At 35.6% G+C, this 26,057-nt stretch overlaps 2 protein-coding genes across 4 annotated transcripts; one reads left to right on the top strand and one right to left on the bottom strand.

Annotated features, from left to right (window-relative positions):
* The first annotated feature begins 1,171 nt into the window (after positions 1 to 1,171).
* On the top strand, positions 1,172 to 18,966 carry LOC141838802 (ubiquitin C-terminal hydrolase 13-like). 2 transcript variants are annotated; one of them, XM_074726396.1, is made up of 33 exons: positions 1,172 to 1,353; positions 1,632 to 1,698; positions 1,870 to 2,017; positions 2,136 to 2,293; positions 3,939 to 4,118; positions 4,876 to 4,961; positions 5,031 to 5,249; positions 5,330 to 5,438; positions 5,508 to 5,623; positions 6,359 to 6,457; positions 7,476 to 7,585; positions 9,343 to 9,417; positions 10,150 to 10,228; positions 10,322 to 10,468; positions 10,539 to 10,619; positions 10,697 to 10,816; positions 12,180 to 12,302; positions 13,286 to 13,363; positions 13,537 to 13,625; positions 13,874 to 13,982; positions 14,703 to 14,771; positions 14,847 to 14,957; positions 15,804 to 15,859; positions 15,943 to 16,120; positions 16,212 to 16,313; positions 16,390 to 16,461; positions 16,597 to 16,662; positions 17,015 to 17,080; positions 17,257 to 17,343; positions 17,720 to 17,836; positions 18,071 to 18,145; positions 18,212 to 18,298; positions 18,423 to 18,966. In XM_074726396.1, exons 1-33 carry the CDS (start codon positions 1,324 to 1,326, stop codon positions 18,462 to 18,464), a joined length of 3,351 nt encoding a protein of 1,116 aa, XP_074582497.1. In that variant the 5' UTR covers positions 1,172 to 1,323; the 3' UTR covers positions 18,465 to 18,966. The 2 variants fall into 2 exon arrangements, with proteins under 2 accessions (XP_074582497.1, XP_074582488.1); XM_074726387.1 differs by lacking the exons at positions 1,172 to 1,353; positions 1,632 to 1,698; positions 1,870 to 2,017; positions 2,136 to 2,293; positions 3,939 to 4,118 and having other exon boundaries at positions 4,896 to 4,961; positions 5,056 to 5,249.
* A 2,537-nt stretch (positions 18,967 to 21,503) lies between these two features.
* On the bottom strand, positions 21,504 to 25,574 carry LOC141830974 (uncharacterized). Of its 2 annotated transcripts, none has more exons than XM_074719344.1 (9): positions 25,463 to 25,574; positions 25,167 to 25,367; positions 24,953 to 25,091; positions 22,870 to 22,940; positions 22,631 to 22,691; positions 22,468 to 22,538; positions 22,260 to 22,375; positions 21,934 to 22,030; positions 21,504 to 21,768 (listed from the first exon to the last, which is right to left on the bottom strand). In XM_074719344.1, the coding sequence occupies exons 1-9, from the start codon at positions 25,572 to 25,574 to the stop codon at positions 21,662 to 21,664; spliced, it is 975 nt and encodes a 324-aa protein (XP_074575445.1). In that variant the 3' UTR covers positions 21,504 to 21,661. The 2 variants fall into 2 exon arrangements, with proteins under 2 accessions (XP_074575445.1, XP_074574788.1); XM_074718687.1 differs by having other exon boundaries at positions 22,631 to 22,694.
* Positions 25,575 to 26,057: the final 483 nt, after the last annotated feature.

A 26,057-nucleotide genomic window follows, 5' to 3' on the forward strand; every position in this document is an offset into this window, starting at 1 on the left:
GAAGGCACATGTATGCTGTTGCATGTCCATAGTCGTATCTTGGCATTTTTGCCGATGCTCCAGATAATTTCTTGCCGTGTGATTGACAGTTGGAAACGCTATTTTACCAATCAAACTGGAAAAGGAAAAACTCGTTGTTGGTTTTTTGTGGAAGTAAGGAAAGATGCATCAACCCGGAAGCTAGGGGGAAAGAAGCCTTCTGTTGATTTTTTATTATAGCAAAAAGGTGAGATAATAATATGTATTTGGATCTTATATGTTTCTTTTTTCAATCTCATTTTTTGTTTGTTCACTCTGATCGTCTTATTGTACAATGCTTAATATTTTTTGCTGCAATTTCTTTATAAGTTTATTTTTGCGTGGCCCGACGTCATCTTGCTCGGTATATTACAATGTTAAATTTGCTCGGTTTGCATGCCCACCTCATAAACAAAAATTATTTTTCCCCCTTAATCCAGCAATTTGCAGATTCGTCCATTTCAAAATTCCAAATCCTCTATGTCGAGGTGGCATGATATCATTGATCTGTTTCTTGTTCTATGAATTGAAGTTAGAATCTCCTTCGAGTCAACGTGGAAGAAGCATAGCTATTCCAGTCTATATAAAAGAAAGACTCGACTTTTCTGCAGTCGTGGTCAACGGCGTGCCTGAGTGGATTCCTTCTTTCTTTCTTAAATTATTATCGTTATTTTTTTATAATCTTGGTATCTAAATTCAATTAATTTAGGAGGTGGATGTGTTGAAATACAATCAAATTTTATATTGAAAATACATAGAAAAGATATTTAAGTTATAAGATAAAAAATATTTCAGTGGTATGAGATTTTTTGGATAAAATTTAAAAATAAAATTATGAAAGCGTGAATCTAAAATTGATAATATCATATCCTTGTGGAAAAGGGCTGGGTCAATTTCAATTCTCATTTAGGGGGGGGGGGGAGGGCATTTCAACCAGCTAAATACAAATTAATAACCTAGTTGAACTGATCCGACCCTTAAGAGGAGGGAGTTGTGGGTCCCGCGGCCACCACTCTGCAGCTGACGCAGATGCATACCCAACTATGGTTCGCACCCGGACTAGTACGGTGGCACGAGTTTGGTTCGTGGGCCCGCGTAATTTCATGCGGGACACTCGGCCATCTTACAAAACCTCTTCGGCCGTCGACGGTGATCCAAATTCATGCTTCGGTCTCGTCGGAAGGCTCTTCCTCTCACCCCTGGCTCTCTCCTTTCCCCCCCTTTCTCTCTCCTCCCCCTCAATTCTCTCCTCCGCCCCTCCGCCCTGGGCCGGATCTTCCCTGCCGCAGCAGAGACCGCCCGCTCATGACTATGATGACGCCGCCCCCTCTCGACGTACGCTTCTTCCAACACTTGTCTCCGCTCATTCACCCTAGTTGTCGATTCTTTACTTCGAGATGGGGCTGTACTTTCGAATTGGCGATCTCGCCCTCTCCAGCGCGGTTCGCATGAGTTCTAGGGTTTGGTGGGCGGGGCGGTATTTGCCCCGTGAATCGGGTCAAACTGGGATGCCCATTGACCCCCTTCTTGCGTCTACTAGGGGGCCTTTTTGATCGAAGCGTGGCGGTTTTTGATGGATCTGAGCTCTGATTTGTGTGCCTTGGTTTTTGCAGCAGCAAGAGGACGAGGAGATGCTGGTTCCACATCAGGAGTTCACGGAGGGGCCCCAGCCGATGGAAGGTGACTGTTGTTGTTTTTTAGTTGATGTTTTTGATTTCAAGATAGCTGTTCCACGTTTCTGATGATTGGAGAATGAAATTGCTCTCTCTGCTTCGTATTGCGTCTAGCTTACTGAATTTAGGGTTTTGATTTTTATGTGTTTTTTCTAAGTCCCATTCGTTATCGTTATAGTTATATCATCCGAGCCAGCAACTGCACCTGAGAATCATGAGTTGGAGGATCCTCCTACGTTCAAATATAGGTGGTCAATTGAGAACTTCTCTAGGTTGAACACCAAGAAGCTCTACTCTGACACGTTCTTTGTCGGCGGATACAAGTGGTAAGCTGATACATTTAGTGTACACTGCGTCTCTGTTCCCTAAGTGTGCACGATTTGTCTTAGTCGGTGAAAAATAATTGAGGGGTTTGAAGATTCATGTTTGATTTCGCTGTCACAGGCGAGTGTTGATTTTTCCCAAGGGAAATAATGTTGACCACCTGTCTATATACCTTGATGTTGCTGATTCAGCTACCTTACCATATGGCTGGAATAGATTTGCACAATTCGCTCTTGCAGTTGTCAATCAAATTCATGGGAAGTACACAATAAGAAAAGGTACCTCATCATCTCTTCATGTTTAGTCATTTTTATGCATCAATTTTGTTGCAAAGAGGCAGGCATGAGAGTCTGATATTGTGTGGAATCAAGTGCACAACTTGAAACATAAGTTATAGAAAGCAACTGTCAAAGATAACATGATCCAGAGATTGAAGTATTCTGACAATTGTGACACATTGATTATTAGTTTCATTTGAATAATTAAGAAAACAATTGTTAAAGATAACATGATGCAGAGATCAAAATATTCTGATAATATGATAATTCAGAAGTTAGTTTCATTTGTAAGATCAAGTCATATTATTTATTTTTTTGATATTTAAATATTGCAAATAGTTTGATAGATGAGTTGTAGAAAATACAGAGTCCTGAATTCTCAGGTCGATATCCTCAATGTTTGCTTAACTATGTGTTAGACAGCACATTTTGAATTCAGAAACAAACTGCCTATAGCTATTTTAAGATTCCCACCACTTGCATGTCTGCTACTAGAAATATTCTCTCCCTCATTATCTATTGTTGTATCAAAGGTTGTTAAATTGGGATTCATATCGTAAATCATTTTTGTGAATTGTCAAATTGGGAATCACACCAAATTGTGAATCATAAGATTCAAATAAAAAAAATTAAAAAAGTTAAATTTCATATAGTTTTGATAGCTTCAATATCTCATTTAGCAGTATAATACAATAGATGGAGTAAGTTGATTTTCATTAATCTAGATGACAATATATAAATTATTGTTTATTTCATTAGGAAACTTTCTGGTCAAATGCTTTTGATATAGAAAAAACTGGTATTATTAAATTGGAGACAAATTAGAAATGCAATGATTTTTAAGTCACGACACTTTTTTCTTCTATGTCATCTTTGACTTCGAGATTCTACTTTGTTGGAGCTTTATGCTTCTATCATATAATATAAAATCCATTTTTGCTTAATTGTTTTATAATAAATTAAGTTTAATTTTTAGTTTATTGTGTTCAATTTATTTCTTAATGAATTACATTTACTTTTAGTTGGTTAGATTAAACTTTTGATGACTTTTTGAATTATATAAAATAAGAATTATTTTGGATTATATTCAACCAAACGAATTGTATAATTCTTTAAGTTCCAATTCATATATAAGAACCATATTAATTTGTATGTGAATTGTAACATATTGTTAAGATATGAATCAGAAATCATATGATTCTACTACTGAAGTCTCTACAGATTTCTGACATTTATTCTAGAACAGATGGGTGACTCAGTTTTTTTTCTATCTGTGAGTGTGTGAGCTGAGTGGTTGTTTGCCAACTAAGTGTCATTAGATTACTAAACTCTATCTGCAGTTAAGAAGATCCTCGTGTTTTTTTTTTTTTTTTTTTTTTTTTTTTGACAATGTGACAACACTAAGGGCTTTCTGTGGATGAGCATACTTTTCTTGTTGATTGAAGTTGTGTGGAGATTTCTAGAATGTTCATTTCTAAGCTTGTCAGAACTGCTACTTCTCACATACATATGCATTTCGACATTTGTATCTTTTGAGTTTCACATGCTGATACAACTATGACTTCTGTCTGCTATAGTTATAAATATCTTTCAGTATTTTGACGCTGACCTTCTCCTTTATTTATTTATTTTTTACTATTTGCAGATACACAGCATCAATTTAATGGACGAGAAAGTGACTGGGGTTTTACTTCATTTATGTCTCTAAGTGAACTCTATGATCCAAGTAGAGGATATCTTGTTAACGATTCATGTGTAATCGAAGCTGAAGTTACTGTCCGTAAGGTTGTAGATTACTGGAGTTATGACTCAAAAAAGGAAACAGGCATGGGCGGAGCCACAGGGGGCGCCTGGGGGCGGTCGCCCCCCCTGCCCCTCGGCAAAAATCCTAGCTATAATTGTTTGAGGAGATGAAATGAAGGTACTGCCTATAATTGCTCGAGTGAAAAAGAATATGTGGAATTGGTTGTGGGTATCTCTCGTGTCCACCAACTTGTCCCATGCATGCTCTAAAACAGATGCAAGCTGCATGTGGAATATAATAGGCATGCATGCCTATTGCATTTGGGCTTAATCTATACATTAATAGGCCCGGTTGGTATATTATTATTATTATTATTTTAATTGAGATCTCTGGATTTTACAATCCGATTAATTGGAAGATGAATAGTCTGATCCCACATATTAACCACCAGGTAAATCTGAAAAGCATATCCGGGTTGTGACTCAGGGACCCGCGGTTCGATCTCCAATTACGGCGTATTTGCAAGAATTTTCCTCTAAACGGGGAACGCAATTAAAGGATGCTAGGCATCTAGATTAGCTACCGTATGCGCTTTTCGATTTACCCTGGTGGTCTGTGGAAAATTTCCGTAGGACCGGGCCGGCCACCCCCAGGGATTGAGTCCATAAGACTGATTGAGATTTATCATTTTTTTTGAAAAGCACAGGTGAGTTCTGATATGACACTCTAGCATCACTAGTGAATTGGACTCCACAGGCATTCCGAGACTTGTCCCATGCATGCCCTCTAAAAAATGGCCCCCCCTCGATAAAAATCCTGGCTCCGCCCCTGGAAACAGGTTATGTTGGCCTTAAGAACCAAGGAGCTACTTGTTACATGAACTCTCTTTTACAGACTCTGTATCACATTCCATACTTCAGAAAGGTAGAGCTGAATGTTCATTTAGTTCTAGTATCGATATACTTAGTGAATGATCCTAAATCTTATTTCGAGGCTGTTTATCATATGCCGACTATAGAGAATGATATGCCCTCTGGGAGCATTCCCCTGGCTCTGCAGAGTCTTTTTTATAAACTTCAATATAGTGACAACAGTGTTGCTACAAAGGAATTGACGAAATCTTTTGGTTGGGACACATATGATTCTTTTATGCAACATGATGTCCAAGAACTCAACAGGGTTCTATGTGAAAAACTGGAAGATAAGATGAAGGTTTGAAAATTGCTAAGGATTTATATTGACATTGGTCTATTTCATTCATTAAATTTGTTGTACTTTAAATATTGACATAGGGTACTGTGGTTGAGGGCACAATTCAGCATTTGTTTGAAGGACATCACATGAACTATATCGAATGCATTAATGTGGACTACAAATCCACTAGAAAAGAGTCATTCTATGGTATGTATGACTTTTGCAACTTTTGGATATATTTTTATTTTAATTATTTCTTGGTTGTATTTTATATAGATCTGCAGCTAGATGTAAAGGGTTGCCGTGATGTTTATGCTTCATTTGATAAGTATGTTGAGGTAGAGCGGCTTGAGGGGGATAATAAATATCAAGCAGAAAACCATGGGTTACAGGTATGTTGAACTTAAATGCAGATCTTTTTTATGGATCCTTTTGCCCTTGGTTAGTTTAAATCAATCCTGTACCTGCATGGAGAAGTAATTGTTCTTTCACTCTTCATTTTCCTTAGAACTTGAGTTAAGAGTCTATTGCACCTTTAGAAAGAAAAACACAACAAGTGTGTCATTCCTTTTGAGTTATTAGTTTTAGATTATTCTGTCATATCTTGTTTCATCCTGCTTTATGATCAGGTTAAGTGTTGTAACATTTGCTTACCACCTTGGCATTTTCTTTGTAGTGGCTTATGTAGTTATGATCTCAATTTTTGCACTTGATGTATTAGTCTATGATGTGGAAGTACATGTCTGCAGCAAACTGATAGTGTCCTATCAGCTACCGCTGCATAATTGTCATTAGAGCTGTAAATGATAGTGCATAATACCTAATGCTGGCTTCACTGATTGTTTGCTTGTTTTCCTCTTATGTATGCTTGTCTAATGGATTTTCTTTGCTTGTTATCAATGAGTGCTTGATATTTGTTAATTTGGAATTTAAGAATCTAAAAAAACTAAATTTGGAACTTAAGGGATCTAGAAAAAACTATGGATATAACATATTGTCCTCTGCATTTAGAAAATGGAACCATTAACGCTTATACATTCTTTTATGACGATACCTTATTTATTTATAATTGGGTGGTTCTATTAGACTCAGGATTTACTTTCATCTCTATAATTATGTTCTCTCAGGATGCTAAGAAAGGTGTTCTGTTCATTGATTTCCCACCAGTTTTACAACTCCAACTCAAGCGATTCGAATATGATTTCATGCGAGATACAATGGTGAAGGTCAGTGAGCGGTTGACACTATGACTCATTCATGCAGGTTTCTTTTAATGTGTAGCTTATTATAGCTTTTCTAGTTCTCCTTCAGTTCCTAAAAATTTATCAGTACCATGATGAAAAAGTCTTTCTCTTATCTAATATTTGGAACTTGGGAGGTTGGCTGGCTAGCAAAGCATCAAATGTTGGTTTTTTTAAAAATTTATTTTGATTGCAAAATGAATATTTGTGATGTTGTTTGAAATATCATCTCTGACTAGATCATAGATGAAAATTTTGCTTAAGATTATGAAATGAGATAACACCACAACAATGGTTTTGAAAGAGAGGTTTATAAACCATATTTTTAGGCCTCGATGAGCCCCTACATAAATTTGATGTTTCACTTTTATTCTTCCGCTTCTTTGTTATATTTGCACAACTATTTCAGTTGCAAAATAGTATTCAGATGTTTTGTAAATCATTCCTCTCATTCCAGTTTGTTTATATTCTTTTGGTCACATATGTGTGGGACATTGGCTCTATGGGAACATAGCCTGCAAGATTGTATCATCTACTTAATGTGACCCAGTAAGTTAATAAAAGTAAATCTCTATTTCCACCTCGAAGCTTGGCACACACTCTTGGTGTTTAGCTCAGTTTTTGGTGTTAATACTGAAATATTCAAGGGCGATAAACTTTATCTCCTTCAAAAGGCAGATGATCTAGTTTCAGATACATCTATTAGTATGGTTTCATTCAGTGATAGATTCATCCTAGCCATTATTCTTCAATATCACATCTTTGTCCTTGACAATTATAGGATACATTCTATCACAGCATAATTGAGTCAATAACATTTACTTGAGTTGAGATCATCAACATGATTCATATTTTGATTCAGACTTTGAGCTCGAAATGCTATAGTAAAATGGCTTAATACATATATTGATCTACTTTGAGCTTGAAGAACTAATTACATGACTTCATATAGTATGTGTAGTTTTTCCCTTATATTTGTAATTAATCATCCATCGGAATGCAGATAAATGATCGGTATGAGTTTCCACTTCAGTTGGACCTTGATAGAGATAATGGTAGATATCTTTCTCCTGATGCAGACAGGAGGGTTTGTAACCTCTATACTCTTCACAGGTAATTTCTCATTTTTAAAAGGGAACTAGATATAAGAAATGACACATTCTGGACCTAAGAGACAGTTGGGGCAAAAATTACTAGGTTTGGAGGATTATGAAATACTAATCTGATATAATTCAAAATGACAATATCATTAAAATTGTTTCTGATAGATAAAAATCTGTTGAAATTGCAATCAATGCGTGTTTAAAGATTAAAATATTTGAGTGGTCAAATCATTATGAATTTCTCCATATATGTAATTGAAGAGTCATTTAATTAACTATCTGTCATTCTGTACCACAATATAATTTTCAGTTATTCATTGCCAGAAGCATGGATTGAAATCTCTAGCCGTATTGCGCGACACCGGCGAAAAATTTCGTTTTGCCAACATACCGACATCGGCACAACACCAACACAGGGGTTTCGGTCGGGAGACGCCTCCGGAGGCGTAGCCCGGGCTTGGCGACGCCACCGAAGGCGCCGCCCGAGCTCGGCGATGCCACCGGAGGCGCCGCCCGGGCCCGGTGACGCCATCGGAGGTGTCGCGCGGGCTGCACGTGTGGCCAGTTACGATTTTTATTTTGTTTTTTTTAAACTTAGGGTTTAATGAGATTTTAATAATCAATTCCTAGTTATAGTTGAGGATAATTTAAATAGGCTTTATTAAAATCTATAAAATTATCTTATTATTTTTAAAAAATATTTTATTATTTATTTTTAAATATTTAGATTAAATTTTTTATTTTAATTAATATATTTTATATTTTAAAAATACCGAAACTATATCAACACGGTACAATACAGTACCAAAACTGTATCGTTCCGGTCCGGGATCGAAACCTCGGCACGACTTGATATTTTAAACCTTGGTCAGAAGAAAACTGTCCCCCAAAGAGGCATATAGTTTAAGTGTTAAATTCACAACTTATTTGGATAATTGTTTTGCAAGAATATTGATCCCTTTTGTCATCAAATTCATCACGAGTATGCATCTCAACTATGTAAATCTCAAAGTTGATTATTAACCATGCAAGACAAATATGTATTTTCCTATCATAGTGGAAAAAAATACTTTTGCTTCGTATTTAGTTATTTAAATTGCTCATTAGACTCTTGAACATGTATATATAAAACAAATAATGATCCTACATTATACCAATGAAATTAAGAGACTGAATTCATAGTTTATATCTTTGGATTTCATGAACGTTCCATGATGAATTGGAAAAATTCACCAGCCAATTAAGTAGATTAATCATTTCATGCTACATTGGAGAATGATGCTGCACTTTATATCCACATTGACTTTGTTATCTTAATTCTAATAAGACTATTGTTACCATACTAAATTATGAATGGTTCTAAAGAAATAAAGGAAAACTAAAGGATGACATACAAAGATGGGTCATAGTTAATAATTTAATACAACTTGGTCTTGGTGACTAGCAAAATCAGTGTGGTTGTTGCTGCAAGGTTATAATATAGCCTCAACATCCAAACTGGGAGGGTAAGATTAGCGAAAAGAATTTTAGCATGTAGCGGCATTGATGTCTTATAAGATATAACTACTGTAATAAATCTAAGTCGGGCAATTTGACCAAACTCAGCTCATACCTGCCTGTTTAAAGTTGCAAAACTGTTACCATAATTACCTAATGGATTATTTGATCATTGGCTTAGTTGTCTTTCTCTGCAAGTGTCTAATATGAACTAATTAATATTAGCTGATTTCAAATGATTTATTATTTGTTTCTTCTCTTGGCTTGCAGCATTCTTGTTCACAGTGGTGGGGTGCATGGTGGACATTATTATGCTTTCATACGACCAACTCTATCAGATCAGTGGTATTGAACCTTATACCTGTACCTTATAGAACACTGTTGTTAGGTATATCAATATGTAATGAAAATATGAATTAACCCTTAAGCAGTACCAAATGTCATTCATTATACTAGTCGCACAGAGTGGGATGATTAGGTTGAGAATTGAGACATGAAGTAATCACATTTATATTTTGACATCCTTCACTATGAGATGCTGTCAGCCTCTTAGTTATGGACTTCATTTGGCCATTTCTAAGGGTGTATTTCCTATTGTCTCAAGCATAATACTATTTGAATTTTCTTCTTTTGCTTCACTATGATTATATGTATGAGGCTGTGAGTTCTTGTTATTTGGAAATATCCTGTGATGGTTACTTATTGTACTTCGCTTTTGTTCCCAGTATCTGTTGGTTACTATTGTTAACGAGACAAAAGCCTTCAATGTTGTGATTACATGCCATTGTTAAGCTATTTGTTTGCAACTATTATTTGATAAGCTTATGAGCATTCCTTTATCTAGTTAATTAGTCTTACCCAAGTGTAGAAAGTCAATTGCTTCTTTTTCTGAATTGACTATTCATTGTGAAGTTTCTAGAATGAATTATGTTTCACTCTGAAATTTAATGGAGTCGTTTTTTTACTCAATGTTTAAATTAGAGTTCATGTTTTCTTACCTAAACTATATGGGCAAACTACATACTATTAGTTAGTTCTTTTATAAACTATGTGAACTTAAGCTAAATTTCATCACAGGTTTAAGTTTGATGATGAGAGGGTAACTAAGGAAGATGCAAAAAGGGCACTGGAGGAGCAGTATGGTGGCGAAGAGGAGGTTTGAAAAATAACCACAATTTTGTTTAATGCTAATGTCTCTCATTGCAACCCTTCTTATGCTGCTTCTGCCTTTTACAATTTTGTTTTGAAGTTACCCCAGACAAATCCTGGCTTCAACAATACTCCATTTAAATTTACTAAAGATTCAAATGCTTATATGCTTGTGTACATTCGTGAAAGTGATAAGGAGAAAATTATGTGTAATGTGGATGAGAAAGACATTGCTGAGCATCTCAGAGTAAGTTGATGAGATTCGTTAGTTATATGGTAGTCAAATATCTCTGGTATTCACAGATTAATACCCACAGGTTAGACTAAAGAAAGAACAAGAAGAGAAGGAGCACAAAAAGAAAGAGAAAGCTGAGGCCCACCTTTACACTATCATAAAGGTTTGATGTAGGGTTCCAGTGTACTGAGATATCTTTTGTTTCTTTTCCTGCATTATAAGTATGTTTTTCCCTTGTAGGTAGCTCGGAATGAGGATTTGGCAGAACAAATCGGAAGGGAAATATTTTTTGATCTTGTAGACCACGACAAAGTTCGGAGCTTTCGCATCCAAAAACAACTGCCATTCAACCATTTTAAGGTAAAAAGGTGATCAAGCTAGTTGATCAAATGGAAGTAACCAGTAGGTTTTCACAAGATCATGACATACACATAATTATATATTATCTTAACGGCTTATTTTATTATAAGTTTTATGCTGTGTTATTGCAATATGAAATATTTCATCTCGTCCTATCTTTAATAATAATTAAAGCAATGAGTATTTTTCAATATTTTTATGTGAAACTATAGTTTTGCCCAGCGTTTCAAATTTCATTCTATCCCCATAAGTCATTGGTGAAATTTTTTGTTTCACATGCCAACCAACATGCAAGGTTTGAAATCCTAAGTGCGCAAGCAGATGCTTCGTCGGAAGCTCATCCTTCATCTGTGTGTCCGTACGCATTGAGCCACAAGCGCATCCATTGTCTGCAAGTGAGCTGCAAGCACATCCTTTACCTGCAAGCAAGCTGCAAGCTCATCCTTTGCCCAAGCCAATGTCACCCCAGCCCTTGTTCTGTAGCCATGACCTGTGAATGACAAAATGACTGGGCATCGTTTTTTTTCTTGTAATTGATCTGGCATTGACGAATGATGTCAGAATCATGCACAGAGACGAATGATGTCAGAATCATGCACGGAGACTTCAGTCAAATTAATGGAATAATGGAATGACTTTGACTTTGACTTCGACTTGAGTGAATTGAGGGATGATTGTGACTTTTCCGACATCATTCATGGTCTCATGGACTGGTAGAAAAAAGTGATCGGCTAGGTAATTTTTACACTGAAGTCTTATCCCTCCTCTTCTCCCCTTTACTCCTCACCACCTTCATTTTCTTCTCTTTCTTCTCATTAGTGCCTTTGAAACTGTGTCATCTTACCCTGGTATGGCATGACATTGTGTTGTTCTGGCCGGGGATCAGTTCTTAGCACAAAATGAGATTTCAAATTTTGGTTCTCCCAATCCAAAGTAGTTCCTTCAAATAATGATGATGATATGAAATTATAGTTCTGTTAGAAGATGTTTCAAATGTTGGGGATTGAAAATACAAAATAGCTATTCTATTTTGTATGGAGGAAAAGACAGGAGCAACATGAATTAGTAATATTCATGGATCATCTTAAAAAATGATATAGATGTACTATACTAAAAGAGGATTCAGTTTTTGAATTTTTTGGTTTGGTGCACCTTGTAAAATTCTCACATTCATATGCATTTTCAGATCAGCCATATGCATGACAGTTACTTGACTTAGAACCCACAATTCTTGTTTGAACACCTTTAATATCGGTTTAACTGACCCAGGTTCTGCATTATACATAATCTACCTATATCATTGTATTGCTTGTTTATTGGCCTGCAAATTTCTTAATCTCTACATCAACAATTTCATTGGCAGGAGGAGGTGGCTATAGAATTTGGCATTCCAGTGCAGTTTCAGCGGTTCTGGTTGTGGGCCAAGCGACAAAACCACACATATCGACCCAATCGGCCTTTATTGCCTCAGGAAGAAGCTCAGTCCGTGAGTTCTCTGTCCATTTTTGTTTCAAAATGTTCACTGTAAAACATGGAACTAAAAGATACTGTTTATTACGGCAATTTTTATCAAGATATTGCACCTATGTTAGATTGCCTGACTGTTCCTCAGCCAAGTGAACATGAAAATCAATGTACCTATTTGCTTGTGCTTTGTTGAGATTTTCTTGAACAGGGATCTCCACCTTAGTATCTTGGTGTTTTGGATTGGAATGGGTTTCGTTGGGCTTTCACATGTATTTCAGCCCTCGATGGGCCAAGGGATCTATTGGAGCTACTATTAGGATGCTCTATAATGTCTGATATCATAAGTGGGTGTCCTTCACAGTGACTCGTTAATTTGAGATGGAATTTATTCACTCAACCTCAACATGGTATCTGAGTCTGTCCCTCACCTCTAATGATGTGGGGATTGAGGGGTCATGGAGAGAGCAAAGAACTCCTCCCTTTGGTATTGCATTGGTAAGCGAGATCATCTTGGTGTTGCTTAACTATTCAAGGAACTTCACCTAAATGCCTTGCCATTTTGGGTTGGAATGGGCTCCTTGGGCTTCTACAGAAATTAATAGAGTTAGTTCCTTTTTTGCATGTGTTAAGTGAATTGCCAAAAAAAAAGAGTGAATGCCAAGGAGTTTGAGTAGCCTCATCCAGACCTGAAGTACTTGCTGAACATGAGTGAATGTCGTACATAGTTTAATGATATTGAAGTTGAAACCTCCAGTTTGCTTTTATAATTCTTTATCCAATTCCAGATCGTATATTCCATCTTTTGATAGATTTTGTGCCCCATAAATTGCTCCAATTTTTAAAAAACATTTGTTCATGTCATCTTGATCGAATGTACTTCCATGTGGTCCTTTTGTGTACAAATTAATATTGATTGATACTATTTTCTGTTTATTGCATATATATCATGGATGATCCCTAGTATAAAACAGTTGCTTGCCTTATTTCTATAAACATGTATAGGTTGGACAGCTTAGGGAGGTTTCAAATAAGGCACATAATGCTGAATTGAAGCTTTTCTTGGAAGTAGAGCTTGGACCGGTAAATCCATTTTCACACCCTTGTGCAACCCACTCATATTGGGTTGTTCCCTTTTTGACATTCTGCATTTTGTACTCATAATCTATAATAAAGGTGAAGATATTTTTCAGCAAAAGCTTCATGTCCTTTTCATATTGCCTGACACAATTTTTTGATCAATTGTGGTGACCTAGGATCTTCACCCTCTTCCTCCACCACTAAAAACGAAGGAGGATATACTGCTTTTCTTCAAGCTCTATGACCCTGAAAAAGAAGATCTGAGGTATGCTTTATTCCTTCTCAATTATTTTGATTATGAGTTTACCTGATTTCTTCTGAAAGAGTAGTTTGGGGCAAAAAATTCCTGCCAATGTGGAATTCAGGAGTTTTTACCGTTTACACAGGCTGCTATGCCTTTGCTATCGAAGTAGTTTCTGATCTGAAATCCTCAAAAATATATAATGGAAGAGAATCTTATTATGGGCCAATCTTCTTCTTAATGTTTTATTTATTCTTCTTTTGTGTTTGTAGATTTGTAGGAAGGCTGTTTGTGAAGGCTCTTGGGAAACCAATTGACATACTCTCAAAATTGATTGAAATGGCCGAATTTCCTCCAAATGAAGAAATTGAACTTTATGAGGTGTGGTTTACTTGCAATGGAGCCAATGGATTCCTTCAGCTCTTTAACTCAGTATTTTGGGTTTATAAATAGGTTCTTCATAGCTAGGGATAAAGAATCAATGCAGAGTAGATATCAACTACACTCTTAATACTTGAGACAAATATTAAGTTGGAATTACATGATCTTGAAGTTCTAATCATGTGTTAAAGTGATCATTATTTAAATATTCTGTTCAACATCAATCTGACCTCATATTTTGTTAAAACATTATTTTTTATTAGCAAAATAATAAAAGAAATGATGAATTGTAAATTCTTTTCACAAGCTATCTGCCATTTAAAGGTTTTCAAAATTTTCATTATGCTTAATATTCAGTTTCCAATGTTTTTCATGTTACAAGGTGGGAATTGGCCAAACTAATTGTTGACAAGAGACAAGAGACAAGAGAAGGAACTTGGTTTTTTTTAGCTGTTGATTACAGTTCGGACAAAGAAAGTTGATATTATTTTCATAAATAATCCAAGTTGATATCCTAGGTTCCGGTTTAGAACTGTCCCAGAAGTAGCTTATTGAAAGCTATCATTTTTCTCTTGCGTTAAGACTCTCATATAGATGTCTTATTGTATTAATTAAACAGAGGAATCTAACTTGTTGTTAACAAAGGATCTTGAAAATCTACTTACATGTCTTATATTAATACAAGATAAGGATCTAATTTCGCTCTGCTACAATCTATAGGGAATAAAGTTCGAATCAAATGTTATGTGTGAACACATCGATAAGAGGATTTCTTTCAAATCAAGCCAGGTATATATATAGATACATGGTTCTTTTACATTTCTCCTGTAATTCCACTTCTCTTATCTTGTTCATTGAATGTAGCTTGAAGATGGAGATATCATTTGTTATCAAAAAGCTTTAACATCAGCAAATAGAGATCAATTTCAGTATCCTGGTGTTCTCTCTTTCTTGGAATATGTTCGTAACCGCCAGGTCTGTCTTCCTCAACTTTAGTAAATGCCATTCCTAGAATGCTTCATCATGTAATTCCATCTGGAGACTTGTAGCCTTTTCCACTAGAGCTATCTGGAAAACCCTAAGAAGACAAATTTATTGAATAATGCTAGCCTTTTATGTAATGCTTACCCAGGCAGATACGTTTCAAAACCATGGCTGAAGTTCAAGGGGGAATGTTTTCTAGAGGAAACTTTGTGATGGGAAGAATTAAAGTTGAGATGCATCCTGCAGATTCTTTACTTCTCCTATACACATTTTGTAAATCTGATAATTGAGGGTGTAGCATTTCTTTTATTTTTTCTTTACCCCCAAATATTTTGTCATAATCTTAAGAAGAATCTACTTATTTTTAACTAAAATTTGTTGCTTCTAGAAAGATTGTAAACATGTGGAAAATTTGAATCGAACTACTATGTTCCACCTGTACTTGGTGGTGCAATCAAAAGTTTTAATCCATGAGTCACTTTGTTTAGTCAGATTTCCTGATTAAAGAAAATGAAGGTCAAGTTTCCCATATTTAGTTCTTTAAATTGGATGGAATGGAAGAAGAGAGAAGAAAAGAGATGGTGGAAACTACAGTCATTTACTTGGAAGAAAAATGAGGAAAGCAAGGGTGGAAAGCTGTACAATTTTTTCTATGAAAATCTTTCCATCTAAATTTCAAAGAGAGAATGTGATGGTCAAGTGCTCACTTAGTGTGAGTTTGGCTAACTCTTGGTCGCCAGTTTGATTTGATTTCATTTTCTAAATTCCACATTGTTTTCTTCCCTACCCGCGGTTTGAGAGGCATGTACTCAAGGCTTGCATAATTTTTTGTTATAGGTTGTTCATTTTCGATCCTTGGAGAAGCCAAAGGAGGAAGATTTTTCCTTGGAACTGTAAGTTTTGAGAAAAATACTCTTTAACACTTATCTGGCTAAGTTATTTTACTAACCTTTTCCCTCATATGGTATCGGTTCAGATCTAAACTCTTTACATATGATGATGTTGTTGAAAGAGTTGCACGCCATCTTGGTCTAGATGATCCCACAAAAATTCGCCTTACATCTCATAACTGCTATTCTCAGCAGCCTAAACCACAACCAATTAAATACCGTGGTGTGGAACATCTTTCAGACATGCTGGTTCATTATAACCAGGTTTTATTGTTATTTTTTCAATAATTTACCTAGAAGCTTATTGTTTATTGTAAATTTAGTGAATTAATGGATGCTAGTTTAATTGCCGCAGACATCTGATATATTGTATTATGAGATATTGGATATTCCTCTTCCTGAATTGCAAGGTTTAAATACTCTAAAAGTAGCATTCCACCATGCCACAAAAGAGGAGGTTGGCTTGATCCTTCTATTCTTTATATTTCCTTGTTTTGTTAAATTTTCTTGTAATTTAGATGTTTTATTTTTAGGTGGCAATTCACAGCATTCGACTTCCGAAAAATAGCACTGTGGCTGATGTAATCAATGACCTAAAGGCCAAGGTAACTTCGTTCCTGGTGTACTTTGTTTTTTATTCTTAAATATTCAAGTTTTTACCTTGGGTTTATAATTGACCATATTTTGCTGCTTCTTTATCAGTGTTTTACCACTTCTAATGCTTATTTTCTATATATTAGGTTGAGCTCTCTCGCCCTGATGCTGAACTCCGGTTGCTTGAAGTTTTCTATCACAAAATTTACAAGGTACCCATTTTGTCATTATCACTCTTAAGGGAAGAGAAAGAAGCTTATACAATTAATAACGACTTTCTGTTTGGGATGTGATCCCTAAAAGCCTGATGTCAGCTCTGCTTCATCTATTAAGTCTTGAGATAAACACTAACGTGCCTGATTTTAATTTAGCGAAAACTTGTATGTGACATGTGCATTAAAACTGAGGACGTGCTTGTATGAATTCCTTTGGCTCATTAATAGATAATTCAAAGTCAAATTCTATCCTATTGGACATGAAGCTAATATTCTACATAAACTTAGAATTCCTCTCTTGTCTAACTGTTTGGCATTTTAACCTTCATCTTACTTTTAATCCATGCAGATCTTTCCTCCTGGTGAGAAGATTGAGAACATTAATGATCAGTACTGGACTTTGCGTGCGGAGGAGGTGAGTTTGTATTGGGGATATTTTTACATTTATCTGAAGTTTATTGTTTACGTGCTCTATTGTGTTGTTTCATCTCTGTTAGGAGACCTATCCTTTTCAAGGCAAACTTGTGCAATTTTGTGTCAAATGTTGTAATTTAATGGTATCTTATGATCGATTGGGTATTCTCCTTGCAGATTCCAGAAGAAGAGAAAAACCTTGGGCCTCAGGATCGCTTGATTCATGTTTACCATTTTAATAGAGATCCTAATCAGAACCAAATGGTAGTATAATGTGTTTGACTTGTGCTATTTTTTGCAGCATTGAATAAAATAGATGCATTTATCTTTTGGTAATAATTTCCATCTGGTGTGTTTTATATTCTCTGTCAACAAATTCTTGTGTGATTTCTTTTAGCTGTACTGAAACTTTTTCCCATTCTTACTTAATTGCCTTGTGTAGATGCCCACATGCTTTACTCTCTTTGCACTGATAGAGACATATTTCCAATTGCTTTATTATATACCTTAAAGGATTGCCCCAAAAACTAGTGTAGCTAGCTAATTGCATTATTATACAGATCCATGATTACTTGTTACCTCTATATATCATGTGAAGACAAACTTCCCTAAGAACTTCACGTTTTTTGTCTCTTTGCAGCAAGTTCAGAATTTTGGAGAGCCTTTCTTCTTGGTCATTAAGGAAGGTGAAACTTTAGCCAATGTCAAGATATGCATTCAGAAGAAACTGCAAGTTCCAGATGACGAATTTTCAAAGGTACTTCTCTTGTTACTTTAGTGATTTGATGCTCGTTTATATTGCATCTTCCTTTATTATAAAATGCACTGTCTGATGTAATATTTAGCTTTGTAAATATCAGGATTTCTTACGTAGCAGTGTTCCTTATCATGTCTTGCATAAAATTGAATTCCTGTCAAATTTACTAGTTTACTTTGTTATTACTGTCTGTGTTTATATTCATTGAATCTGACAATTCTTTTGTTCAATCAGTGGAAGTTTGCTTTTATTTCACTTGGTCGCCCTGAATACCTTCAGGATTCAGATGTAGTATCCAACAGATTTCAGGTATATTTGTTTTTGGTGTTTCTTGTGTTGTCAATCTCTGTAGCATGAATTAATTGGTGGGTGCAGAGAAGAGATATTTATGGAGCCTGGGAACAGTATCTTGGTTTAGAGCATTCAGACACTGCTCCAAAAAGAGCTTACACAACTAATCAGGTAATTTTGCCTTTTCCATTCAAACTCACTATCAACCTTTCAATTAATTTGTACACTTCCCAACAATTAGGCAAATTCTACTGGATTTTGTTCACTATTCTTATTTACCTATATTCTCATGCAGAACCGTCACACATTTGAGAAGCCGGTGAAAATTTATAATTGAAAAAGTCGTCAGAATATCCTACCATGGCATCCCATGCTGTCACCTTGCCGATTCATGGATAGGGGAGAATGAACTGCATATTCTTAAGATAAAAGCAGCAAAGGTGAGGTAGAGTGAAGAGGCTTTTAACCAAAATATTTTTGGTCCGAGTGCCATGGCCATCTGGGAGAAAATACATAGAGAATTGATGCTTGATCTTGAGTTCTTGTAACGGCTCACCCTCTTTTTACTATAACTCAATAGGTTTTGCTCCATCAGGCCTTCTGTTAGATTTCTGTCTTTGGTTCAGTGTAACTTAGTAGGGGGGCGCATACAAGGGTATAGTTTGTTATCTTTTCAGTTTTTGCATTGTGTTTATTTCCCTTCCTACCTTTGCTATACGTTTCACATATTTAGCAATTGGGTTTGTAAAATGGGATGGTTTTAGCTGTAGTGGTTGCCTTTGTCTATGAAGGCCATGTAAAAGACGTGCTGAAAACTACACGTATATATATATATATATATATATATATATATATATATATATATATATATATATATATATATATTTTTTTTTTTTTTTTTTTTTTTTTTTTTTTGCGGTGAGAACAACCGAATGCAACATTCTTTGTGCTTCTTTTCTTTTTTTAAGTTCATCACCTTTTAGTTTTATATATCTTTTGCAGCGTATCATTTTGTTCCTCGTGCAAATTCAACATCTCTTTGTTTTATGTTGAAGGATTTGTCGCTTTCTACATTGCATTCACCTAGTGACGTTATTTTGAGTGATCCGACTATCCCCTAGAGATGTGTCGAGAACTACTGGTAGATGTATTCCGCTTTTCGGGAGGAATATAATATCTTAGTGGAAATGCTTATTAACGAATGCAATTGCAACATATCAGTGTTGTAATTTGAAATAGTTGAACCACGGGTATTATAATAAGATCCGTGTTTGTCTATGCAATAAACAACAATTATCATTTCTAACAGTAGAAGAAAAGCAAAATTCCATCGTATAAATTTTATTTTTTAAAATAATAATACCACAAATTCTTACGTCATATGTTTGCATTATAAACGTCTTGGATTTAGAGGATCGGTTAGGACATTCAACTGCACAAACTAAATGAAAGAAAATCAAATAAACTTAATATTATTTTTTTGAACCATAATTCTTAAATTAAATCAAATGATATGAAACTGAATATTTTGCTAAGTTCAGTTTGAATTGAATACAACTATGAATATATATCTACATTAACTCTGTTAATGTAATCAAGGCAAATTGGCAATCCAATTATAGGAGGTACCTTTATAGTACGTTGAAAAATATGGTTCGACATTTGGGAACTTCTATTTACGAAATCATAGCTCAGAATCAATATTATATTATCGATTACATTAGAAAGAAGAAAAGATTGAAGTCAATCAAGAAAAATAGCATTATCAAAGAATCATAACTTCTCAATCATCCTTTGAATTTCTTTCTGTATTTAATAAAGATGAATGTTATGAATTAGAACTTGAAGACAAGCTTAAATATACTTAATCATCTTCATGTAATAATTAAAAGTGGGAGATCATGATTTTTCATGACAATATTTGAGAGACTCCCTATCACCCAATTCACAAATGTCAAATATGCAATACATAGAAAAATAAATAAAATAAACAACCAAACAAAGAAAAACATTTATGTGCAATAACTAAGATAATATTATCATAGACAATAATGAAGTATCAAACTATCACATGAGCAAGGTTTGTCCTAATTTCTGAATAAAATTTTAGTCCCTACTATTGAGATTGAAAAAAACATAGATAATTTTTGAATAACTTGATATAACATAAGAGAAGAAAAACCAGATGAATTACTGCTTTAACATGTTTAATTACAGAGGAATAGCTACTTGTAGTGTTAATTTAAAATAAAAATAACTATGATTCGAGGTTATAGAAAAGAGATATATATACCAACTCCAAATGAATGTTCAACCCTTTCCAAATCTACAGCATGAAGTTGTCTAATTCTGTTGGAAAATATTTGATCAACACAAATATATTCTGAAGGATGCCATATCAAAGATGTGATAGATAAAAAACAAACAAAAACATCAATATATCTCTTGTGGCTGCTTTCTGTAGCTAAATTGTCTTTAATTATCACATTGCTTGTGAGCCAAAAAAACAATCAAGAAATATTTCAAGATTTCTGACTAGCCGCTGAAATTATTGTAATGCTCCTGTAAGAAATATAGCACATATATATGGACAAATGTGAGATGAGAAAGCAAGTCAGACTATATTTACTGGACATGCTTCACCAAATCTGTTACAGCAAGCCAAATGACAAAATAGAAGTTGCTCCTGTTTCAAAGGTTGATAATTGTGTATCCAACTCAATAAATTCAAGAGTTATTCAATAAATACTAGATCTTGTGCAAGCATCAGTAGGGCCTAAATCATTAATAGGCTCTACACGAACGGTAAAATTTGCCCGAAGAAATGGAAATAAATATTGAAATAGCTCCGCTATTTCTCAAATTGGACCAGTTAAATTACCAATATTTTTCATAAAGACAATGCCATCAAAGGATCATTACATATGGTTAAGCGCACTTACTCATGATAGCCAATCATGTAAATTCTTAACAATAATCATCTCAAGCATCAGCGAGCACATAGAAATCATGAACCAGTAAGGAAGGTTATGCGTACCAGTCGACAACTTGTCTATTATGGGTGCAAATTTTTCCACCTGCCACAGGAGCAAGAAGTTTAAATAGGTCATCAAGAAGGAGATTCTCCTGGCACGTCCTAAGCACGCAACCAGTGTGGCGCAACCGACCGGGGGCAAGGCCGAGAGCGGCGTTGGTCATCGCCATCGCTCAAGTCTTCAGCAGCAATAATTTTGGGTGCAGAAGGGCCACTATTCGAAACCCAAATTTGTCGGGTTGTGCTGCATGAAAATCGTCGTGAAAGGCTTATAAAAAGTAAGTCCATTAATTTAACAATGCACAATAACGGTATCTGTTAAGCTGTCAGATTTCTGGGGTGCTGAGCAGCAAAGATTGATGGGAGAAATATCCCTTAGAAAATACGATGAGCAATATATTTGCTACTTTCAATTTTTACCAAAACAATGAGCCTCTCTCGTGGAGATGCGTGCTAGATGGCAAACCTAGGTTGATTATATGAATATAACAAGGACAAATCTACGAGCTAACAGAGTGAACTCTGTAGAATATAGAGTTGTCGATTGTCTCCGCAACAAACTGATTCATCCTCAGAAGAACTAACAAGTAAGATCTTGCTTTTCGCCCTGCAATAAGAAGTCAGATGGCTTTAGTCAACCACGGCTTATCTCGTGGATATGATCTACAATATTAAGATATGCTCTGAGAGCATCCATGCAAAGAGAGAAAGAAAGCAGGTAGTTTCCTGAGAACTTATATTCAAATTAAGGAACAAATAATTGAATACTCACCGAGCCCCATTTTTTCAAGCTCATCTTGGTTAAACACATTATTGTGCTTATGTTCAGCGAGGAAAGAATTAATCTTGACCACAGCTTCCTGCAATTCCTAGAGAAGTGAAAAGAGCTAAAAGTCAATTAAGAAATCAATGAGTTCCATAATGGGATGAAACAAAAGTTGGATGCAACATTCTGAAAAAATTATTAACTTTTTGGTGTGTCTTGGAAGATACTGAAAGGCATGGTCAGCCAAAAACTAAATGTAGAATTTCTAGGCAGAATTTTCTGTATAATAACATAATCATGTAGAATTTCTAGGATATAATGTTGGCAATTACCTCCCACGAAACCAGACTTTTCATGTAGGCAGGCAGGTCATCATAGTCGTCTCTAGATGCACACACTATAGCTTTGGCAATATTTCTGGTAACTGCAATTTCATCATTGTATGAATCTGTATCACATGAAAGAGGTCAGGAAGTGCTAATTGAAGAACTACTGTTATCTTAACCATATAAGTGAATACTAGGTAAAAAACTCCAGCACCTGAAGCATTCAGGGCATATTTTGAATATCCAGGCAAAGTCTTCTTGTCAGATATTTTGTCATTACAATAACTATAGAAAAACATCAGAAGGCATACAGGAGAAAGATGAGTATAATAACAAAAGAAGATAAACATCTAGATAGAAAATCCTGTGAAATTAACCCCATTGTTTCTCCTGAAATTCTTTTCATGGTTGAAAGACCTCTCTCGCCTGTATCATTAGCTGCTAAAATAAAAGTTTAAATTTACATAAGATATTCTGTTAGAAAATTTTTGAGGTATATACGATAGGCATGTAATGAGATAAGCATATCAAAGCAAGACAGTTAATGACTTAATGCTAATATGACATTTAATGCATATTATATAATTTCTTAACACAAATTCAGAGGTTTTCTAACCTTCTGAAGCTAAAGTAGCCAGGCCAGCATCTGAAAGACCAAGATTTTGCAAGGAAATGGAATCCTCAAATCTTATAAATGTAAAGGAACAGAAAAGAATGCTAAATAAGAATTACAGGAAAGAATAACTAATGGTACATAAAAAGAATATAGATGTTTCAAATGTATTCGTGAGAGTCAAAATGTGTATTTGTGAGAGTCAAAATGCCAATTTCATAGACTTCTGAGTTTTTATCCCCATATGCATACATAAGATATCAAGTAATATGAGACAATAATAATAATAATTGTAATCCAAGCTTATGTTTGAATATCAAGTGTTTTGGACAACCAACTCAATTTTATGAAACTTTTCTTGCCCGCTCCAAGTCAACACCACATTAAATAAATAAAAAGCAAGGAGAGCTTAAAGCTTGAGCTCCCCACCCTTTCCAACTCCCTCAAAACCAAAATTAAGCCATGTTAATCCCAACTATTTGGGTTAATCCCATGTAGATGTGGATTTAAAAAAATTGGACACAAATAATGCTTACCTGCCTTGAAATTTGAAATTTTCAACCCCACCATTCCTTGCCTCTTAAACTAAACTCAATAGACATTGCAAAACTTTAAATCAATCAAAAAGGATTGGTGGTGCTCAAATAGGGAAACAAATGTATTAAAGGTTATGCATTATTTGAAGTGTCTGACTCGCTGTCAGGAAGCTAACCAAAGAAAGGTTGAAGTTGGGAGAGTTATTGAACTTAGGGGTCAGACAAACAAGACCATCAAGCAACATGGCCCTCTATACTAGTCCTAGTGTTGTTGGCCATCGAGGAGACATATCAACTCAAGTAGGGTGACAAAAAGTTCAACATTACAAAAATTTGGGTCATGACAATTGACAAAGTCCAACACAATAACAGACAGCTACAAATAGGTAAATTGAGCATAGCCAATGCCTACTAATGGTTGGTGTGACATGTAAACACAACAAGCCCACTAGATCATTAAACTGAAAACTTTTAGCTCACTAGAATTTCACTTCTACCACGTGTGATTTAAGTTTTATTACTTTATTATTAAATTGTTGTATGTTGCATATAAATATATGTTCACCGCACAAGTTAAAGTCAGGATCTTGATATTTAGAAAAAGGTATGATGCCATAGAGAGAAGATCATTCATCATAGGAGGAATCATCATCACCCTCTAATTGTCATACTATTTATGTTGAATTTCTTCCATCATTATTTGTAATTCTCCCTTGATTTGGGAAGTCCATGAAAATCATTTTGTTAGTGTTGTTTTCTCTGCGTTTATTATCTGCTTCATGCTCCAGTTAAATGGCCTAAGTCAATGAATCATTGGTTAGACCACGTGTTAACTCTTAAAAGTATGTTTTTTGTGCTAAATATTTTGGAAAGCACAAGTCTAACCAAGTCAAGGAATTATTAGAGTAATTGCTTAATATGGCTGATTGAGTTAATTTTATTTTTGTAACACTAACAATTTGAAGTGGGTAGAAATTGCATTTTTATTTTAATTTGGTCAACAAATTTTTTCCTAAAAAATTCTCTTATTTATGGGAAGAGCATTTGTGGGTTGCAGATGAATAAATTGTCTTCAATGAAACCCATATCCTGTCTTTACTGTCTAAATAAGAGAGCCATAAATCCACTGGTTCTCTCTTCCTAACCACGAAGAGGAAAAAACATATTTACTCTTCAATTCTTCCAATATTTCCTATCCAAACAAGCCCACTCATACTATTGACTACTCTGCTTTCCTATACTTGCTAAATCTTAGCACGATAACCTACAAATTATTAAACAAATATAACGTATCTATATAACCAATACAGCAGGGTAATAATAACGAAATTTACCAAGTGAAATATTCGAGCAATAATTTGCAAGCTCAAAGAAGGAATCCCCAATCATTGACCAATTTTGTGATTCAACCTATTTGCATCGACTTCGTTTATTGATTGATTGCACGTTACTCTAAAATGAACTGAAATGTAGAACAAAAAGATTATCATCGATAGATCAAACAAAGCATCAACAAAAAGGATTCGCAAGAAACCATGGGGAAAGGATACAAGGAATCCTCCTCTAGCCTCTTCCTGCTCGACCGAACAACAGAAACCGAGCCAAACTCAAAGGACGGTTTCTGAAATCCACTCACAGGACTCATAAACTTCGAATCATCCAAAATCTTGTCATCTTCCAACTCCACCTCTGCGCAACAACTCAACTCAAGAAAGCAAAAAGAAATCGAAACAATGATTCTAGGGTTTCACGTCAGTGGCTCACCAGGGACGTATCCTAAGCTCTGCATCCTCTCCTCGAGGTCGGCGATGTGCCTCTGATTGTTCTTGAAGACCTCGTTGCAGTGGCCGAGGAGCTCCTCGAAGGAGACGGTGCCGAAGGCCATGGACTCGAGGAGGTCGAGGTCGGCGCTGGCCGATGAGATCCGTCTCTCGACTGATTGCAAGAAGGCGGACGCAGCCGAATCTAGAGGAGAAGGAAGGATCAGATCAGGGTTTCGCCATGTAAATCCATAGAGGGAGTGAGGGGGGAGGCGAAACCCCTTTCCTTCGTAACATTACCGAGGGGAATCGGGCGGCGTCGGATGGAGTCGGAGAGGGACTTGGAGGCGGTGTCGACGTGATGGCAGAAGGCGGCGAGGGATTGGCAGAAGGCGGAGATGGCGCTCTCCATCTGGGCTTCCACGCTTTCGGTTCCAGCAACCGACAACAGCAATCACTTCGACTCAGAACTAAAAAGGATGACCGAGCGAGCAAATAGCAACGCCGGGTCGGCGCCAAAGGTTCGATTTCAAATTGCCAGTGCAGTTTCGCGAAAACGCGGAGGTCCACCAACAATCATTAAGTACTTACACAGCTGCTAATCAGTAAAGCTTTTCTCAATTAGTCTAACCATTATTTTACTTTCTTAATAATGCTCTGTCACAAACTAGAGGAGTATTACAAATAGATATGTTACAAAAGAAAGTCCCTTTAAAATTCCTATATGAACATATGCATAAACACCCTTCGTAAAAATTCCTACAAAAGAAAGTCCCTTTAAAATTTATGGTCAACAATGTACAGATCATCATTGTTTGGTATAATTGATTTACCATTTGAAATGAAAACACAATATACATAATAGACGATTGGAGATTAACTTCATTGCATATAT

The sequence above is a fragment of the Curcuma longa genome, chromosome 1, assembly GCF_044706935.1.
Source record: "Curcuma longa cultivar G26 ecotype Majalengka, Jawa Barat chromosome 1, ITB_CL_G26_1.1, whole genome shotgun sequence".
In the NCBI taxonomy this organism is placed as follows: domain Eukaryota; kingdom Viridiplantae; phylum Streptophyta; class Magnoliopsida; order Zingiberales; family Zingiberaceae; genus Curcuma; species Curcuma longa.

What these genes read in the sequence shown, in the direction of transcription:
- LOC141838802 (XM_074726396.1), top strand. Translation starts at nt 1,324, where the DNA reads ATGACTATGATGACGCCGCCCCCTCTCGAC. An exon ending in AGTATGGTGGCGAAGAGGAG is followed by an intron (nt 10,229 to 10,321) that starts GTTTGAAAAATA and finishes TTTGTTTTGAAG; the next exon opens with TTACCCCAGACAAATCCTGG. An exon ending in TGGAAGTAGAGCTTGGACCG is followed by an intron (nt 13,364 to 13,536) that starts GTAAATCCATTT and finishes GTGGTGACCTAG; the next exon opens with GATCTTCACCCTCTTCCTCC.
- LOC141830974 (XM_074718687.1), bottom strand. Translation starts at nt 25,574, where the DNA reads ATGGAGAGCGCCATCTCCGCCTTCTGCCAATCCCTCGCCGCCTTCTGC. An exon ending in AGGCTAGAGGAGGATTCCTT is followed by an intron (nt 22,941 to 24,952) that starts GTATCCTTTCCC and finishes TACATTTATAAG; the next exon opens with ATTTGAGGATTCCATTTCCT. An exon ending in ATATGCCCTGAATGCTTCAG is followed by an intron (nt 22,376 to 22,467) that starts GTGCTGGAGTTT and finishes CATGTGATACAG; the next exon opens with ATTCATACAATGATGAAATT.